The sequence below is a fragment of the Hyperolius riggenbachi genome, chromosome 4 (genome assembly GCF_040937935.1).
Source record: "Hyperolius riggenbachi isolate aHypRig1 chromosome 4, aHypRig1.pri, whole genome shotgun sequence".
Lineage (NCBI taxonomy): Eukaryota > Metazoa > Chordata > Amphibia > Anura > Hyperoliidae > Hyperolius > Hyperolius riggenbachi.
In genome coordinates, this window is record NC_090649.1 from 499106477 (window position 1) to 499126014 (window position 19538).

At 42.5% G+C, this 19538-nt stretch overlaps 1 protein-coding gene across 24 annotated transcripts in view; it reads right to left on the bottom strand.

Annotated features, from left to right (window-relative positions):
- Positions 1-19538, bottom strand: part of LOC137504538 (neurexin-1) — a 2090050-nt gene that overhangs the window by 1882744 nt on the left and 187768 nt on the right. For 17 of the 24 annotated variants that reach the window (XM_068233119.1, XM_068233100.1, XM_068233098.1 and 14 more), the window contains exon 3: positions 1074-1091. The exons of the other annotated variants lie outside the window; for them this stretch is intronic. In XM_068233119.1, the coding sequence (XP_068089220.1) occupies positions 1074-1091 (18 nt within the window). The remainder of the gene's footprint in view (positions 1-1073; positions 1092-19538) is intronic. 24 annotated transcript variants of the gene reach the window in all.

Here is a 19538-nt window from a genome sequence, read left to right on the forward strand (position 1 = left end):
CAGCTGTCTCCTTCCCTGCTTACACCTCTCTGACACTGCAGCTTTCCCCTCCCCTGCTTACACCTCTCTGACACTGCTGCTGTCCCCTCCCCTGCATATAATTCTCTGACATTGTAGCTTTACCCTCCCATGCTTACATCTCTCTGACACTGCAGCTGTCCTTTCCCCTTCTTACGCCTCCCTGACACTGCATCTGTCCCCTCTCCAGCCTACACCTCTCTGACACAGCAGCTGTCCCCTCCCCAGCCTACACCTCTGTGACAGTGCAGATTTCCCCTCCCGTGCTTACACATCTCTGACAATGCAGCTGTCCCCTCCCCTGCTTACACCTCTCTGACACTGCAGCTGTCCCCTCCCCTGCTTACACCTCTCTGACACTGCAGCTGTCCCCTCCCCTGCTTACACCTCTCTGACACTGCAGCTGTCCTTGGCATGTTTTGGTGCTCTGTATCAATTGTTATGATATGTATAGAGTATTTGAGGGGTCCCAATGTAAAACTTGCACCGGGGCACAGAGCCCTTAAGCTATGCCACTACTGACAGTAATTATTTGTTCACTGCAGATCTTCCTCACACAAAAACAAATGACCTAAGCAGTAATTTAAAGATTTTAGAGCATTAAATGTACAGCTATATTAATAATTTTAATATTTTACTCAAGGAAAATTATCTAATACTTTCACACATCACATTTTATTCTAGCATTTATAGAAGGAACTATTTTAAAAAAAGGGCACTTAAATAAGGTTTAATTGCAATTTCCCACATTTGAAAGCTGACATACATGACAGATGTACAGTGTTCTATAAATAGCTTGCTGTCACATCAAACGAGCAGGTTTTTTATGATAATACTTTGCTTTGAAATGCATGGTGTGCAGCATCGCTGAATAGAGCGGAATGTTGACACAGCAGTATTCTGCATCTTTTATTAAAATAAATGATAAATCACAGCAGCTTTTTTTCACACATCATTTATGGAATCAGCATACTTACCACCTCTAACTCTATGATTTAACATAAAAAAAGGAAAAGTGGGGGACTAGGGGAGAAGATAAGGTCAAAAGCACCCACCTTCTACATGGTTGTCTTCTGAAAGCACATGACAGGGAAGGAGAGAAAAGGAGAAACATTCAGTAAGCAGCATGCAGACTATCACTTGCCATTGCATGTCTTCAGCATGCACGGCGTCAAACACAACATGCAAATGCTCAGTTTGCTACCATTCAAGGATAGGGGGAGGGAGAAGTCAAAGCAACAGGGAAGAGATGTCTCTAACAATATATGTAACAGTTACTGAATCATTTTACCATTTCTGCAATAGTCACATTTACCACTCAAGAGCCGATTGTTAAAATACTCCTCAGAAATGTCTATTTTTTTCTTTAAAAATTACAGCAGAAGTGCTCCTTTTTTGGGCCCTCAAGTAGTCAATAAATAAAAAATAAGCTTCTTAAAGGCTGAAGTAGATGCTTCAATTTCTCCTCCTTTTATACCTTAAAGGATCAATTCACTTCAATGTGAATGGTCAGATCAATAAGTAAATTATCCTTTCTACAGCTATAAACATAGGATTTTAGTGATGTTTGGAAATCGATGGATTCTGGTTTCCATGATTACAAAGGTGTCTAAATTTAGATATAGGGCATGTACATGGCTAAGTTCATGTTTTAGTACAAGTCAGACAACGTTATCAGTAGGAAAGTCCTCCTTTACAATTGGGAAGTTATAAAATAGCAAAGTAGAGCTTAATAAACTGAGCACCAAAACCTGGGGTGAAAATACAGTAGAATCCCTGTTATGTGGAACTCAACTAACCAAGAGTCTCAGGGCTCATTTCCACTATAGCGAATCCGCATGCGTTGTCCGCATGCGGATTCGCACAGCCAATACAAGTGGATGGGCCTGTTTCTACTTGTGCGTTGTGCAGAGCGTTTTTGTGTGCGGGGAAAATCTGCACGGCAGAGCCATCAGAATTCGCTTCCCGCACACCGCTAAGCGAATCGCATACAATGTATCTAATAGGGAAATCGCATGCGGTTTTGGCATGCGTTTTCCCCGCGATTTCGCATGCGATTTCGCATAGGAGGTAATGTTAATTTACACAGGCAGTGACATGGTTAAAATCGGCCACCTACTACCCTATGCGAAATCGCATGCAAAATCGCGGGAAAAAACGCATGCAAAATCGCACCCGTATGCGATTTCATCTGCGGTGATTTCTCGGCGATTCCGCACCGCACAAGTGGAAATGCAGCCTCAGCCAACCAGCACAAATCACTGTCAGTACTCACAGGGGTGAAGGCCAGCTTCTTAGGCTGTTTGTGGGCTCTGTTGTGCTTTAAGTCTGGGCTCCACAGCTCTCACAAGACTAATTTACTTTCAATTACTTTATTTAATACAGATTAGATGGTATGTACTGTATTAGCTAGGCCTATTTTTAACATGAGCCTCAAGCAACCTAAAAGTACACTCATCAAGCATTAGCCGATCCCAGTCAGTGCTGGATAACTGACATTCTACTGTATTGTGATAAATATAAATATATAAATTAAACTGTCTTCTAATATAAATAAGTACATTAAAATATACTTAATTCATAAATTTTTTTCATTTTGCTTTTTCATGAGTAATTTCTCAACGGTATTTTAAGAGTGTACATGTTACACCAGCTACAATTTTCTACTGAGAACAGTTACTTAAAATCTCATTAGCTAGTTACCGCTGATCACAATCAATAGATGGGGAGGTAAGGATAATCACTGTATAGCGTTCTTTTTTCTTATTTTGCTAAGAGGCATTTACCCTTTTATATATTTTGCTTATGTACATAACTGTTTTTTTTTCTTTTTAGGTTATGTAAAGTTACTGTGTTGTGGAATATAATTGGGCATGTCTAATAATGTAATTTTGTTCTGTATTGTTCTCAAGATAGTACATCTAATTTGGATAATTAAAAGCATTTAAATGCTAGTCCATTGTTAAAAAAAATGTTTTTTTATTTACATTCTGATACCACATATAACAGAGAGGACATTTAGATATTAAAATCTTCTTAAACCAATAGTACATATTTCTGATTATTAAATTATTCTAGATTGAAGTTATAGAACCCTCCTTAAGCCTCATCTACATGGTACAATTTTCCATCAGATCAACCGGTGATCTGATAAGAAAACGCATCGTGCGTAGACGTCCAAATTGTTTCAGATCAATTTCGCGATCGATTTTGCATTGATAAGTACCCAGAATCTATTGCAATCTGATTGGACTGGTTGGAAGTGATCTAATAGATCCGTCCTGTAGGTCCGATCTGATGGAAAATTGTACCGTGTAGATGAGGCGTAAAGTTTAACAACAGTAATTTGTATTGGGTGTTTTCCTCAGGGCACGTTGCCATAAAATATACCTTTGGGACATTTTGAATGTCAATATGGAGGGCCAATTAATTATACACACATTAACATAATTATAGTGTTTTGTTTTTTTAAGAGTGATTGGTCCATATGCGATTCACTTTATCTCTTGAGTTTTCTCCCAGGAGATATTTTGTTATTGTTTATTTAATATAACTTTTCACTCTCTGCAATTAAAAAAGTACCAAAAAGCAGGCGAAAACTACTATTAGAATTATTTTGAGTCTTTTCCTGCTTGCTGGTAGTTTATAAGGTATTTTGAAGTTTGAATATATCACTTTGGAGAAAACTCAGATGAAAAATGTAATTGCATATGGGCCATTGAGTCCAATCCAGTTAACTTTTTCACCAAAGTTTCATCTTCTGTTTAAAATAAATCTCAGCACTCTTCAGTTGAAAAAATACCAAAAAGTAAGAGAAAAAGTATTGTCAAAATTATTCGGAGTATTTTCTTGATTGCTGGTGGTTTGAAGGGAATTTTCTTGATAACATGTGAAAATGTCACCTTGGAGAAAAAAGTGAATTGGAGGGGGCCTATAATTGTGAACATGTGCAGTTATATTATCAATGTGTAATCCTATTCTAAACATATGCTGCTACTGTATGTAATGCTTTTCCATTGCAGTTGTAAATTTAACAGACATCTGTTATCATCAAAAATACAAGTTTTTCTCAATTCTTTGTAGTGCTGCAAGCTGATCATTCATTTCACTTCTCCACAATGCAAGTGTAGCAGTCTGGAGAGTGATATACTTGGATTAGTCTCTTTTTGGTTTGGGCGAGAATTTTTTTTTTATATATGAAATGAAATACAGATACATCTGTGCATATCTGTATATAATGCAATAATGGAAATATGACACATCACAGAAAGTAGAAACTGAATAAATATATAATAACCTAAAGTAGGCATTACGGTTTTGAGGCAAAAACAGGTAAACATTCAAAAACACTACAGTTTTCCTTAAAATCAAGCAGAATATTACTTTAAACATGAAATAAAACAGTAAAAGGCACCCAATGGGATAAATAACTTAAACGTTAAAAAAGAGGCTTACCTCCAGTAACAACACCAAAAGTGGAAGAAAGCATCCTTTGTAACTTTTTAATAATTCACCCCACACCCCTCCCCACACCAGGCAACTCTCATCCTTTTGTCTCAAAGGTTATACCCACATCTCCCACATCTTTGTATAAGGGGCACATTGCATATTTCTTCTCAACAAAGTGACAGAGTGTCCAGATCAGTAATGGAACTTGTAGATAACATCATTACTTCATGGAGAGATTCTAGCTGCATAGCCAAAGCAAGCTGAGTCTTTGCACATTGTACATATACATAGCTCTCAACTGTCCCTCTTTTGGAGGGACAGTCCCTCTTTGGGAGCCCTGTCCTTCTGTCCCTCTTTCCTCCTCATTTGTCCCTCTTTCAGGGCTTTGTCTCTCTTTCTGTGTAAATATGTATATATTTCTCCACTAAAAAATGTGTTTGATTGACACTAAACTTTATTCCCATCTTTTAAATTCATATATTACTAATTTTAAAATGCTAATATAAAGGACAATTAACCTGCATAGATAGGACCATTGTGGTATGAATTATCAAACAACATATTTTTCTTATGAAATCTTTATGTTATGAACGACTAGGGGTGTGCTGGGGCGTGATCAGGGGTGTGGCATGGGCATGGTCAGGGGTGTGGAAGTGTCCCTCTTTCTCATCCCAGAAAGTTGGGAGGTATGCATACACAGTTAGACAGTAAAAAAACGAAATCACTGCACACCACACAGCACCCAAGAGATGGGGCCCGTCAAGCTACACTGCTCCCCCCCCCCCTCCCTCCAGCTTTTACACTGGTAACATCACCCTCCTGGTTTAAATATATATATGTGTAATGTAAACTTTCATTTATAAGTCACTGCTTGTCGTAAAATACCCAAGAAGGATCCCTCTCAGCATTTCACCTTGCCTCATCCTGTACAAGGAATTATTTTACAGAAACCTGAAGTGACATGTGCCATGATCAGATAAACATCAGTATTTTCTGTGCCAATACTAGTTCAGCTGATCAAGACCTGTCTGCACGGGAAGAACACTGAAAGACTTTCCTAATGTACCCGAGACAGTCAACATTTTTAAAGCTACATTTCAACCTCTAAGAATGATATTAGACAAAGGGGTCCAGCACGATCCTATTTAGGATCAGGACTTTATTTACCGTTAAGTTGTGCTGGCCATAATTGTTCATTCCTCTTGTACATTGTCTCATTGTATTTTGGGAGATACCTATGTCATTTCCTTTCAAAAAATTACTTGCTGGTTGAATAGAAGTAGCTTTAAGTCAGAATTTGTCAGGGGGATGAATAATGATGGGCTGCACTGTAATTGTTATTGTTTAAATAAGCTAATGTCTTGTTTCACTCTTTCACGTAAACTGTGCAATCAGCTACAACCATGAATAATTATGTAACTAAGTAAAAAAAGTCACTACAAAAACATGGATGTTTCCACTTTCCCAGAAAGAATGAGAATACAGGTGGACTGAAAGGCCGACAGGATAAGAAGAATATAATTATACCCATTATTGGTTTATTTGACATGTGGGGTTCATGTCTGTAGACCCTGTACACTCTCCCTGCATTTCCTCTTGTGTACCCTCATTTCCTGTCACTAACCTTTCTATACAGGTAGGCCACTGCCTGTAACATCTGTGTGTCTATGTATTGTTACAGAAGAGCCGTACGACTGTATACCCTGTATGGGATAATTCTGTGGCACATCATGGGAGAGGCCACAGTGTACAGGAAGACAAATCCATGTAAGTGTTACTCCAGCCAGATAATGAGGACAGCTCTGATCTTACCAATGCCACACTAACATTCATTAGCATATTATTATGTTCATTGGGTTTCTTCATAGCACATGAAAATAATTCCCCTTCACCCCACCAGTATTGCCTGAGCTTTACTTAGATCTCATTTAAAGGTGAGAGAGATATGGAGGCTGCCATATGGTTTACCTTTTAAACAATATCAGTTACCTGGCAGTCCTGCTGATCTATTTGGCTGCATTAGTGTTTAAATCCCACACCTGAAACATGCATGCAGCTAATCTTTTCAGAAACACCTGATCTGCATGCTTGTTCAGGGTCTATGACTGAAAGTAATAGAGGCAGAGGATCAGCAGGGCTGCCAGGCAACTGGTATTGCTAAAAGGGAAATACATATGGAAGCCTCCATATTCTTCTCACTTCAGTTGCCCTTTAAGCCTGAATGCATAGCACTGGGGGGGGGGGGGGGGGGGGGGGAGAACATGAGATGTCTGTTCCTCATAGCAATGCATAGGTTCATTTCATTTACTCAAGAGTGGAGTATAAATTCCAGATATTACACACAAGAAGTCTAAGTACAGAGCAGAATCGCATTGAGATTCTTCAGCAGTGTTGTAAAGTCCTCATCAGTTTTCTTTAGATTAGCTGACATTGATTTTTTTGGGATCTGCAAAAGCTTCTAGCGTTGTGCCTTTACTCTACACATTGGAGTGGAACAGTGGTGAAAAAAGGAAAAACTCTGAAAAAACGATTAACACACATTATAAAAGAATCACTACTACATCTGATTCTAAGAGCCAAAATGTACAAAAGATCCATAAAGTTTTCTTTAGAAGTGTATTTAATATATTACAGTTTAGACCCATTACTTAATACAGAAAGTGATCAAACACAACTTTTTCTGAGGCCTCCATGTTGACTGAACCTTGAAGGATACCCGAGGTAAGCGTACATAGTGGTCAGTGGTTGTTTATTTACCTGTCCAGCTCCCGTAGCCATTTAGGTTCCTCGCTGTCCTCCTGGTCCTCTTCCTCGATTGTCTGTTTAGCCCAGTACAGTGCACGACTTACCTAAAAGCTGGCCTGGCAGTCCACCTCCTTGATCCTTCTCCTGTAGCCAGGAGCATTCTGCGCATGTGTGATTATGATTCTTAAAGGGCCCATACACTGATCGATTGTTGATCGATTGATTTGCGGGACGATTTCGATTTGATCTATCTGACAGGGTCGAAGATCTAGGTCGATGGGCTGCTGGCAGCAGATCGATGGCCCATAGAGTCGCATTGGATCTAATGGTCCAATAATGCATTTAGATCGATTTTCAAGAGATTTCCAATAGATCTCATTGTAAAATCTATTGGAAATCTGTTCCTAGTGTGTGGCGCACATCAGATAGATTCCTGTCAGATTAGACCTGACAGACATCAGACAGAAATCTATCTGATGCTCGAATCTGCTGCAAATCTATAAGCGTATGGTCACCTTTAATACAGTGTGCATGCACAGAGTGCTCCCTGGCCATGGGTGAGCAATCATGGAGGCACAGTGCCAGGCCAGCACATGCACAGAGTGCTCCCTGGCCATGGGTGAGCAATCATGGAGGCACAGTGCCAGGCCAGCACATGCACAGAGTGCTCCCTGGCAATGGGTGAGCAATCATGGAGGCACAGTGCCAGGCCAGCACATGCACAGAGTGCTCCCTGGCAATGGGTGAGCAATCATGGAGGCACAGTGCCAGGCCAGCACATGCACAGAGTGCTCCCTGGCAATGGGCATGCAATCATGGAGGCACAGTGCCAGGCCAGCACATGCACAGAGTGCTCCCTGGCAATGGGCATGCAATCATGGAGGCACAGTGCCAGGCCAGCACATGCACAGAGTGCTCCCTGGCAATGGGTGAGCAATCATGGAGGCACAGTGCCAGGCCAGCACATGCACAGAGTGCTCCCTGGCAATGGGTGCACAATCATGGAGGCACAGTGCCAGGCCAGCACATGCACAGAGTGCTCCCTGGCAATGGGCGCGCAATCATGGAGGCACAGTGCCAGGCCAGCACATGCACAGAGTGCTCCCTGGCAATGGGTGCGCAATCATGGAGGCACAGTGCCAGGCCAGCACATGCACAGAGTGCTCCCTGGCAATGGGTGAGCAATCATGGAGGCACAGTGCCAGGCCAGCACATGCACAGAGTGCTCCCTGGCAATGGGCGCACAATCATGGAGGCACAGTGCCAGGCCAGCACATGCACAGTAGTGCGCAACTTGGCTGCTGTACTGGGCAGAACAGCGAATCGATGGAGGGGACCTGGAAGAAAGCAAGGGGTCTACAGCCTAGGGGTTCTGGAAGAAGCCCTGTGTTTGTAAAAGAACACTATACATGTTCACCTCGGGTGTCCTTTACATGTATGTATAGTGTTTGTAGAGTCCCAACCCTGCTTAAAAATAAGCTGTATTCCCTTTTTCTCACTGCAAGGTTTAATGATCCAGAGAACTGCACCTCCGTACACTCTGCTACAGCTTGTATTTCACAAATCTGTTCCCTCTCATCCCCTAATTATTTCACTGCTCTGACTTCACAGCTTAGGCAGGGCAAATATTGAGATTCCATTTAATTTTGGCATATTTCTTGTAGTGATATTAATTTAAATGAGAATTAATTCTATTATTCTGAAGTGTTAAACATGGATGTAGCAGAAAGTGATAGCTATGTAAATTCTGCTTGATAAGAAAAACTTAAAATGGACCTGAACTCTTGTACAGGACAGAAAGAAAACATAGATAAATGCTCCCTGTATGTATAGAGAGTTTAGCCTGTTAAATTCCCCCTCATTTGTGTCTAATCACAAGTTGTAATTGTATCTCTCCACATGTCACATGACTGCCATGGCAGAGATGGCAGATAAGCCCATTTGAAAGCACAGGCTATAAACAACATGTCTGCTTCCATGAAAGCAGGAAGTAGACACACTGCAGATTTATTGCAGGATTTGTATCCGCTGTAACAATGACATGTTTTTGTTTAAAGGTTATTATGCTGTTGTGTATGTTTTAGAGCAGAGAGGCAGTTCTAAGTTCAGGTCCATTTTAAGGAACAGCTGCTTAGCTTAGGATGTTGTTATTGTAAATCAGTATATATATAGCACATCTTACGCTTCACTGTACAGAGTATATATTGTGTTGTCACTAAATGTCCCTCATAGGAGCTCACAATCTAATCTTTACCATAATCAAGATCCGCCCCTTCTTAACCTCGGACACTACTAAACTTCTCATCCATGCCCTCATCATCTCCCGCCTGGATTACTGTAACTCCCTCCTTTCTGGCCTCCCCCTGAAACGCACTGCCCCCCTTCAATCAGTGATGAACGCGGCTGCAAGACTCATCCATTCCTCGCACCGCTCTGCATCCACATCTCCCCTTTGTGAATGCCTGCACTGGCTCCCTATCCGTTTCAGGATAAGTTTCAAGATTCTATGCCTGGCGTATAAATCTGTGCACAAAACCTGCCCTACCTACATCTCGGAGCTTGTTCACAAGTATACAGCAGGTCGCCCCCTCCGATCCTCCAACGAGCTTCACCTCACCACCCCACGCATTTCCCATGCCCGCCTGCAGGATTTCTCATGAGCTGCCTCCACCCTCTGGAACGCCCTTCCACCACCCATCAGACTTGCTCCCTCTTTCAACACATTCAAGCAAGCCCTCAAAACCTACATCTTTATGATGGCCTACCCACCTCCTACCACACAGTAACTTTCTAAGGAATATTTAACAGCCCCCCCTAGTGTTTCCACCCCTCCCTTTAGATTGTAAGCCTCTGGCAGGGTCCTCCATTCCCTAGTGTAATCTACAGGATCATGTGCTCCTGTCCTATGACAGCCTGTACTTGTATTACTGGACCTACCTAACCAGCCCATATCACATGATTATGTATTTTGTACCCTCTCCCTTCCCTAGTGTATTCTACATGATCATGTGCTCCTGTCCTATGACAGCCTGTACTTGTATTACTGGGCCTACCTAACCAGCCCAAATCAGATGATCATGTATCTTGTACCCTCTCCCTTCCCTAGTGTATTCTACATGATCATGTGCTCCTGTCCTATGACAGCCTGTACTTGTATTACTGGGCCTACCTAACCAGCCCATATTGCATGATCATGTATTTTGTACAATTTGTATGTATAACTTTGTTCTATGTGTATAACCCTATGTATGTCATCCTTGTATCATTGTATATATTTATTGTCCAGCGCTGCGTAATATGTTGGCGCTTTATAAATACAATAAATAATAATAATCAGATATGCATTGTCATCATTAGGGCCAATTTAGAGGGTAAGTCGATTAACCTATCTGTATGTTTTTAGGATGTGGGAGGAAACCAGAGTGCCTGGAGGAAACCCACACAGCCACAGGGAGAACATACAAACTCCATGTAGGATATCACATTGGTGACAGGGCAAATTATATGATATATATCCTTTTCTAAAACAAAATGGCATTGCATTACATTCAATTATTATGACCATTAATCATGAACCCCATAGAGCTGGCCATACACTGGTCGATGTGGCCAGCAGAGGGGTTTATCTGATTGAATCCCTCCACACACTGCACACATTTTTCAATAGATTTCAGCATGAAAACTGTTGGAAATCCGTATGCACTGCCTGTCGGTCCCCTGGTCTCCCAGTCGTCCCCCCCCCCCCACCCCCAGCTCCTTCCCAGGACATAGGAGCAACTGGTGTAGGAGCACCTGTCTGTCGGTCCCCTGGTCTCCCAGTCGTCCCCTCCACCTCCTTCCCAGGACATAGGAGCAGCTGGTGTAGGAGCACCTGTCTGCTTGGTCCCCCAATCTCCAAGTCGTACCCCCCCCCCCCCCCCCTCCAGCTACGGCCATGCAGAGTGCAGGAGCACCAGATCTACTCTCACCGGTAATATTACATAGAAAGACCATATACCAATATCCATTTTTTTTTTACATCCCAATATCGATTTTTGCAATTACTATCTTGAAGGACAACTGTAGTGAGAGGTATGTGGACTGGAGGCTGACATATTTATTTCCTTTTAAACAATACCAGTTGCCTGGCTGTCCTGCTGATCAATTCAGCTGCTGTAGCATCTAAATAACACCAGAAACAAGCATACAGCTAATCTTGTCAGATCTGACAATGCCAGAAATACCTGATCTGCTGGTGGGCACAAAATCAAAAATCTATTATTGATGTTTATCCGGTAAACAGGTAATAAGGGTGCTAACCAGGCAATCCAAAAGTTACACATCACTATTACTTTTCTTGTTAATAAATTATTATTCCCCAGTTTACCCGACTCTTATTTGGTACACACAAAATTTGGTACACAAAAAGGAAGTTGCAGGGCATGCTGGGTTATCCTTTTTTGCTTCACTACTTCCCCTTTGACTTGACTAATGCAGCCTGATTGGCTGAAGCCTCTTTCCTTCCCCTCCCCCCCCCCCCCCCACACACACACACGTTTGTTTCTCTCTGATTGGCCAATATTTCTCATGTCTTTCTATAGTAAAGGGCGGGCAAATCAGGCAGAGGAGAGTAAGGGAGGAAATGACATCAGGATTGGCTTCAAAATAGCCACAGTTAAAATGAGAAATGCTAAGAAGGATTTTCTCTTTTTTTACTGTACAAAAATCACTAAAATCAAAACGTGGCCAGTGCAATATATGTGTTATGTAAGCAGAGCAAGTATTTATCTACTTATATATGTGGGTTTTTCTCTGAGATCGTATGGCTGACAGCTCCTCTTTAAGGGGCTATGGCTAAATGTATTAGAGGCAGAGGATCAGCAGGACAGCCGGGCAACTGGTATTGCTTACAAGGAAATAAATATGGCAGCCTTTGACTTTAGTTGTTCTTTAATTGGAAGGTAATTCTGCGTTTTAAACACTTTCACTTTTTAAACTCTATTCCTACATAGTTCTTTCTTCTACACACACCTGTTATCTCACATCCAGGAGATAAACACTGTATTTGGCATATTCATTATTTTAGAAATGCTTATGGACATTTAAAAAAAAAATTATTTACGACAACAGAGGTGGCTTTTTGGTTATTTAGCGATGAATATCGGGAACTTGATAATGTTGAGATGGATTTCCTTCCATTCTGATAAAATATCTGCTATGGAAAGGCTTACATGTTTATATAACAGGAACTCCATACAGAGATTGAAAGCTAGAGACTTTTTTCTGTGAAATTTAAATGTGATCTGCTTAGCATAAAATGTCAGTTAAAAGTCTCAGCTCCCGTCCTTCCATGCTGTTCATTTTCATTATCTTTCAGCTGCTCGTTCTGCTAGCCTACATAATATAATACTAGATCTGTTGTCGGGAGAGGGAGAGCTGCCTCAATAAAACAAATGCTTATGTGCCATGTTAGGGAACATTTGCTTACAATACATGTATTCTGCACTCTGACTTAAAGGGAAGGTTCGCGCAGACTATAAAAAACAAACTGCACTTACCTGGGGCTTCTTCCAGCTCCTGGCAGTCGATCGGTGCCATCGTTGTAGCTCCTCTCCCTCCCGGCGTCCAGCGGTGAAGAAGCCGACCTCGGTAGGTCGGCTTCCAGGTCGTCTTCTGTGCGATCCATGGCGCGGGTCACGTGGTGTAGGGACGTCATCTGGACTCTACTGCGCAGGCGCAGAACTACTACTGCGCAGTAGAGACCCGATGACGTCACTTACACCACGTGACCCGCGCCGTGGAGCGCACATGAAGCCGACCCGGAAGCCGACCTGGTGAGGTCAGCTTTTTCACAGATGGACGCCGGGAGGGAGAGGAGCTGCGGCGAGGGCACCGATCGACTACCAGGAGCTGGAAGAAGCCCCAGGTAAGTGCAGTTGTTTTTTTATAGTCTGCGTGAACCTTCCCTTTAAAACTTAACCAGCGTTGCTTGCAATTTTTCGCCAAAGTCATTTCACATCAAAAATGCTATCTTCAATTTCGAGAAAATATTCAGGAAAACGCATTGTATTTTTGCACTATGGTCAGAGGAAAGTAGTTTTCCTTACCGATGCAAACATTCACAAAAAAACACAAAAATCATTTATAAACGTGTTACCAAATGATTTCTGATGCCTTTTTCCTGCTCAAAGGTCATATTTTACATTATTTTCATGAAGATTAATGCAAAAAGAATATTGGCGTTGTCACTCATCACTGAATATAATTCCTGGCAAAAGAAAGTCCAGCCTCACCACTTAGCTTATATTTACTATAGACACATGTTAACTTTTTGTGCCAGGCATTATTTTGTGGAAATTTAAGACATTATTAGGAAATGTTGTGCCATTACTGCTATCACTTTGCTATGTTAAATTTACCGTAATTGACTGTAATCCCTTTACACCATGACATCTAACTCCCCCCATACTCTAATACTTACCCTCCTGTAACTCTGTCTAACATTAACAACTAACCCTATCACTTAGCCTTAGCCGTTCTATAAATACAGCTCACACTAAACATCGGAGCGCCACAGCCGATAATGCTACTCAGCTATACATATAGCGATACTCAGCTACACCTGCACTGCAGCCAACTGGTGATGACTATACAATACGGCAGCAAAACACCAGCACTGACTTAAAGGGGAACTTCAGCCTAAACAAACCTACTGTTATCAGGTTACATTAGTTATGTTAATTAGAATTGATAGGTAATATAATCTCTTACCCACACTGTTTTAAAAGAACAGGCAAATGTTTGTGATTCATGGGGGCTGCCATCTTTGTCATGGGGCAGCCATCTTTGTCATGGGGCAGCCATCTTTTTGGTTGAAAGGAGGTGACAAGGAGCAGGAGACACAGTTCCAACTTTCCTGTGTCCTGATTACCCCTCCCAGTTGCACACGCTAGGCTTCAAATGTCAAATTCAAAATGTAAAAAAAAAAATATTGCACCAAAACAGCAGAACGAGAACAACAAAATCAGAAATCCCATAAGCTTTGCACAGCATCAGGGGAAAAAAGCCCGGGCAGTTTTCTTCTGTGCAGCTAAAAATGAGGCTTGTATAAGAGAAACAAAGTTCTGATGCTGTGAAACTGTTAAAGAAACACCAGGCCTTTTCAGTGCTGCTGAGTCGATTTTTAGTCCGGAGGTTCACTTTAATACCACCCATCGTCGTATGCTGCACCAATAGTTGGAGTTAGGCTATATATAATAAAAGAGGTGGTGTATGCCTGATCGATTAACCAGTCAACTGCAGCATGTTTTCAGGGATGCACAACCCCCTCCCCCTTTTCATAATTGTGCTAGTATGTAACTACCAGGTTAGCTGCTCCCAGACCGTATTCCTGAGTTTCCCGTTTGCATGGTAAGTTATAGTAGTTATGCATATGATTTGCATCTGAATTGAATGCAAAGTGTGCAGATAGCCTATTAGAGGTGCTGCACATGTGAGCTGTTGGTCATTTCAGATGCAGCCTTTGTGGTATGTGCTGGCCCTCTCCTCGCTATATATAATACCCAAACTCCACCGATTTAATCCCTTGGTGCACCATAGCAGCACATTTACATTGCATTCTATGGTGATGCCTAATTTGCATGATTCAACTAAGGTAATGTGCACCCAAATAGACCGATTCACACTTCTTATCTTTACTGAGTGATACTCAAACAAGAGAGACACAGAACATTTATATTGCGATTTTCTCCTGGAGGACTCAAAGCATCAAAGCTGCAGCCTCTAGGGGGCGCTCAGTAGGCAGTAGCAGTGTTAGCCCGTGTCTGCAGCCACCAGGGCATGCTCTTTAGGCAGTAGCAATGTTATGAAGTCTTGCCCAATGACTCCTTAAAAAGAATCTGTAATGTTAAATTCTTATCAAAATAAGCATACCATGTTATTCCCTGTGATCTCCTGGCCCCCTTTGTGCCTTTTATGCTGCTCCCCACAGCAATGCTGCAGAGAAAACAACAGTTTTATATACTGTTTTCAAACAAGAAAGATAGCCACAGTCCTGGAGGTCAGGGCCGGATTTGTACCTTTTACTACCCAAGGCCAACTTTACCGTCTGTATGGTTGTTATCTCTCTGTGCCCAAATGAGAATTCTACTTACTTTCCATCATTGGATGTCACAGTCAATAACTATTTTTGCGTATAGATTATAAGTTATGTTTTCCTTAAAAACTTTTATGTTATGTTTGTAATCTTGTTAATGATGGACCCATGTGAGTAGGCTGATGTGTACCTGCAGGATAGAGCTTACAGGTCTCCCAGGGATGACACAAGTACAGAACAGAGAGTTCAAAGGTTAAAGCTGTCTGTGACGGATTGCGGAGAAACCGCCACGCGCTCTGACAGCGAGGCGGCGGAATCCGCGCACAGAGCGGCGGTTTCCCCGCAGCAACATGCTTCTGGTTTGTCTGGACCTAGTAGTGCACACAGATGGAGAGCTACGCGCGCGCGAGCCGCAAGACAGGCTCTTTATGCCAATAGGAGAAGGGTCAGCTGATCGAGGCGGTCAGCTGATCCCAGCTCAGCTGGTGATTGGTTGATGGGAGCTGGGCGGCACTGTGGAGCGCTTTACTATATATATCTCTTGCTGTTCAGTTGCTGGTTGTCTGGCGTTGCGAATACCTATGTGTTAGCATTCAGACCTTAGCCAGATCCTTCAGTGTGGTGGAACCAGGTTACCTGGGAATCCCCACTTAGCCAGTTTACTGTGTATCATCTGTGTTATTCTTTAGACCAGTTCCAGGGTGTAGAGACCACGGACCTCACACCCCAGACTAGGAATACTGTGTATCATCTGTGTTATTCCTTAGACCAGTTCCAGGGTGTAGAGACCACGGACCTCACACCCCAGACTAGGAATACTGTGTATTATCTGTGTTATTCTTTAGACCAGTTCCAGGGTGTAGAGACCACGGACCTCACACCCCAGACTAGGAATACTGTGTATCATCTGTGTTATTCCTTAGACCAGTTCCAGGGTGTAGAGACCACAGACCTCACACCCCAGACTAGGAATACTGTGTATCATCTGTGTTATCCCTTAGACCAGTGCCAGGGTGTAGAGACCACGGACCTCACACCCAGACTAGGGAACTTGTGTTATAATTCTGTTATACATCAGACTAGTTCCAGGGTGTAGAGACCACGGACCTCACACCCAGACTAGGCATTGTTTGATATCTGTTATGACGTATTGCTTTCCTGACTTTCCCTCTGCTTTCTGATTTGGTACCTTGCATTTCTGATTACCTGTTGCCAAACCCTGCTTGCCTTGGATACCGAATCAGCTTCCTGTCTTTGTACTTTATCTGTCTGTGTGTTGCCGACCCGGCCTGCCCGACCTTTCTGGCTGTCACCCACCCCTTGGGTGCTCAGCCTTACTGCAGGGGCCCCTGCTCCTCAGAGGGGGGCACTGCTGCAAAATCAGTCAGGGTCTCCTTCTCCTGGAGTCCTTGACTGCAGTAGAGTCTGTCTCTACTCATTGGACCACCTGCTACCCCGGTGGTCCAATTACTACTGTTACACCAAACACTTACACGCTTCAGGTGTCCAGAGGTTAGCAATATATCTGTATTATCGGTGATTCTGCAGAACATCAATAATCAGGTATATATCTCTATTCTTGGTGATACTGCAGATCACCAATAATCAGATTCTCTCTGCGTGCTGACACCAATCGTTACACTGTCCTTTTAGATAGGAATGGCTGCATAAAACGGCTTTACTGCACCTCACTGAGCCACCCCTACATTTCTGGTGCCCTAGGCCATGGCCTATGTGGCCTTGCCAGAAATCTGGCCCTCCTGGAGGTATGTCACTGCTCTGGCTGGGCTCTATGCTGCTCAAACATGACAAGAATGCAGGGATTCTGACTCCTCTCAGCTGTTCTTTACAGCCACTTGTTTGGGCTCTGTTTGTCCAGCAAATTACAGCTCCCTCAGCCTCACAGAGACACGCTGCAAGCAGGAGGCTGTCTATGACTCAGATACACTGCAGCAGAGGAGAGTGAGCCTTGAACAGGACTAGCGAGGGTGTGGCAGGGGCGTGCCTAACTCATCTCCATTATAGCAGAGGCAGCCTCATGCTGATCTTCCTCGACAAAGCTTGATAAGGGAAGCAAAGAGGCTGCAGTACAGAGAAGGGGGAAGAAAAAGACACTGCAGTAAGCCACATCAGATCAGAACAGGTATTGGAACAAGTAGGATAGGAGAAATAAGGGTGTAACATTTGTTACAGAGTCTCTTTAAGGAATAAGTGCTGGTCTCCTGTGTCAGAAGCAGAAGCAGAGCCTATAATGACCCAGACACTGATACTGCCACAAGTACCTCTTCAGTAGTCTGATGTTACAGTGATGTGTTTGCTTCATCTTTCATCTTATGGCTCTGCAGGAATGATAATATTGGCTCTGCATCAGTGCAGAAAAACTATAATTGTTTAAGGTCATAATATAAATTACTAGCTGATTGCCCGGAGTTGCCGGTATGTATTTGGCTGGTGTCGGCTCCACCCACTTTTTCTAACCCTAACACACAATTACTCAATGACCAAGTTTGTGAGCTTTGTGGTCTTTGGCATCAATAATTTGCATTGAAATGAAAAAATCTGATGGGTTGTTTGTGGCTCCACCTCCTTTTCTGAATTTGAACCCCAGTCACCCAATTACCAACTGTACCAGGTTTGAGGCCTGTGCCATTAACAGTGCAAGAATGGTAGCAATTAAATGTTCCCTTGAAAAGCAATAGGTGAAGCTTTATACACTTTTGTAGGCTCCACCCACTTTTCTGAATATTAATCCCATTCACTGAGTGACCAACTGTGCACAGTTTACGAACCCGCCTATTAACAGTGTAAAAATGGCTGCAGTTTACATTTTCCCAGTGAAATTTGTATTTGTCTCCACCCACTGATGACCCGGCATTGCCCGGGTATGTAAGTGGGTTCCACCCACTTCTTCTAACCCTAACGCACAAACACTCAATGACCAAGTTTGTGAGCTTTGGAGTCTTTAACATCAATAATTTGTATATTTCCATAGAAATGAAACAAATCAGATTGGCTGTTTGTGGCTCCACCCCTCTCCAGCATTTGAACCCCAGTCACCCAATGACCAACTGTAGCAGGTTTGCGGCATCTGCTATTACCAGTGTAAAAATGGCAGCGATTTAAATATTCCCCTTGAAAATCAACAGGTGAATTTTGATTGGCTATTATAGGCTCCACCCACTTCCCTGAATATTAATCTCAGTCACCCAGTGACCATCTGGGCAAAGTTTGGGAACCCTGCCATGAACAGTGTAAGAAGGCATGCAGTCTACATTTTCCCAGTGAAATTTGGTTTTGGCTCTGTCTACTTTTTGTAACCTGGACATACAGTCACTCAATGACCAAGTTTGTAAGCTTTGGGGTCCTTGGCATCAATAATTTGTATTTTCCAAAGAAATGAAACTGTTTGTGGCTCTGTCCTCATTGTTGAATTTGAACCCCAATGACTAACTGTACCAGGTTTGAGGCTTATGCCATTAACAGTGCAAGAATGGCAGCAATTTTAATATTCCCCTTGAAAATCAACAGGTGATTTTGATTGGCTTTTTAGGCTCCACCCATTTTAATGAATATTAATCCCAGTCACCCAGTAACCAGCTGTGCAAAGTTTGAGAACCCCGCCATTAACAGTGAAGAAGGGCTGCAGTTTACAATTTCCCAGAAAAATCTGTTTTTGACTCCACCCACTTTTTGTAACCTTGACACACAGTCACTACTCAATTATCAAGTTTGTGAGCTTTTGGGTTCCCGGCATCAAAATTGTGTGAATGGAAGCAGTTTATCCAAAATAAAGCAAATCTGATTGGCTGTTTGTGGCTCCACCCCTTTAGTGAATTTGAACCCCAGTCACTTGATGACCGACTGTAGCATGTTTGAGGCCTCTGCCATTAACAGTGTAAGAATGACAGCAGTTTCAATATTCCCCTTGAAAATCAATAGGTGAATTTTGATTGGCTCTTGTAGGCTCCACCTACTTTTTCGTATACAGTATTAATCCTAGTCACCCAGTGACCAACTGTGTCAAGTTTGAGAACCCTGCCATTAACAGTGTAAGAATAGCTGCAATTTATATTTTCCCATGTAAAAAGTTGTTTTTGGCTCTGCCCACTATTTCTAACCTTGACATACAGTCACTCACTGACCAAGTTTATGAGCTTTGTAAAAATCAACAGGTGAATTTTGATTGGCTATTATAGGCTCCACCCACTTCCCTGAATAATAATCTCAGTCACCCAGTGACTAACTGTGCAAA